Genomic DNA, 1,205 nt, shown 5'->3' on the forward strand with positions numbered 1-1,205 from the left:
CGTCATACGAAAAGGTGAGGAAACACTGGAGTAATTTGCTGGTATCAAGAGGTAGTGTTATTTAATGCAATTTATAGCTACATGGTATGCTTTCTCATGGATATGTCATAAATACAACGCACGTAAACAAACACACATCCACAATCTTATATATCCCTCATACAAAATACACACGTATTTCGTTTCTCCCACATTCCCCGCTACCATACACAGATATTCCCCTTTCATCCACCCTGGCAACCAGTCACACGCACACGAATGCCTCCTCCTGTTCCTCCTCTCGGTTCCTACACACCTTGACTTTGGGCGACGCCGTGGGTGGGAGAACGACTTGCAGGCTGAATACGCCCGTGACAATGGGCGGCGACGGGTAAGTGGGCGGGAATCCGTCGATGAGGTGGTCCGGGTCGATGGGCAGCTCGCTCGCTCGCAGTTCCACCTCTTCGGTCCAGGAATTCTGGATCTTTTCGCGAGACACGATCTGAAGGAGAAATGTTCCTCTGGACTTGAGTTTGCTGGCGAATGACATAGGATAAGAATGTATCATATCTGAGCCATAAACTTAAGCTTATGTATATCACTGTTATATTTATAGTTAGGAATTCTAATCACAGCATCTGGGTACCGTCGTCTTAATTCACACGCATACAGTACACGCCCGGATGCAAGCACACGGCCCCCACTAAGGGAGGAACAAATATAATCGTCTTTACTTAAGTCGCACTCACTCTCGACCAAAGTTGGTGAATAAAGTCAAACTCGAATTGGTCAAAGGTCATAATCACCAAGCATGGTTGAGTAGGCCTACTCATCCAATAGAGACGATGATTTGGTGAAGGATCTTAATTCTGCATATAAAAAATGGAAAAAGGTATCTTACTCTATGGGCAAAAGAACGGTTTACGCTGACCTACCTCTCTCTCTTCCCTAACTCTGAACCAGAACGCGGCGGCAGGGACACCGACCGTCTTACCTGAGCGTGGATACCAGCCCTTGACTGATTGTTGGCAGAGAACAACACAGGGAGATTGAGTCTCGTTTCTTGACCTGGCACGCACTTCACCCGACCTCCAGGCGCTTGTATGACCAACGAGGAGTTCGAAGGCGAATAGAAGGGGATGATGTACCGATTGAGGGAGGTCTGTCGGATGTCAACACGTGCATCCAAGGTTGATATCTGCGGTTGGGGGTGAAGGGTGAGCTGC

At 47.9% G+C, this 1,205-nt stretch overlaps 1 protein-coding gene across 1 annotated transcript in view; it reads right to left on the reverse strand.

Annotated features, from left to right (window-relative positions):
• LOC119592434 (alpha-1-inhibitor 3-like) overlaps positions 1-1,205 on the reverse strand; it is a 14,695-nt gene that overhangs the window by 12,730 nt on the left and 760 nt on the right. The window contains exons 2-3 of the mRNA XM_037941258.1: positions 974-1,177; positions 296-481 (exon numbers count right to left, since the gene is read on the reverse strand). Of these exons, the coding sequence (XP_037797186.1) occupies positions 296-481; positions 974-1,177 (390 nt within the window). The remainder of the gene's footprint in view (positions 1-295; positions 482-973; positions 1,178-1,205) is intronic.

This window comes from Penaeus monodon, chromosome 30, assembly GCF_015228065.2.
Source record: "Penaeus monodon isolate SGIC_2016 chromosome 30, NSTDA_Pmon_1, whole genome shotgun sequence".
Lineage (NCBI taxonomy): Eukaryota > Metazoa > Arthropoda > Malacostraca > Decapoda > Penaeidae > Penaeus > Penaeus monodon.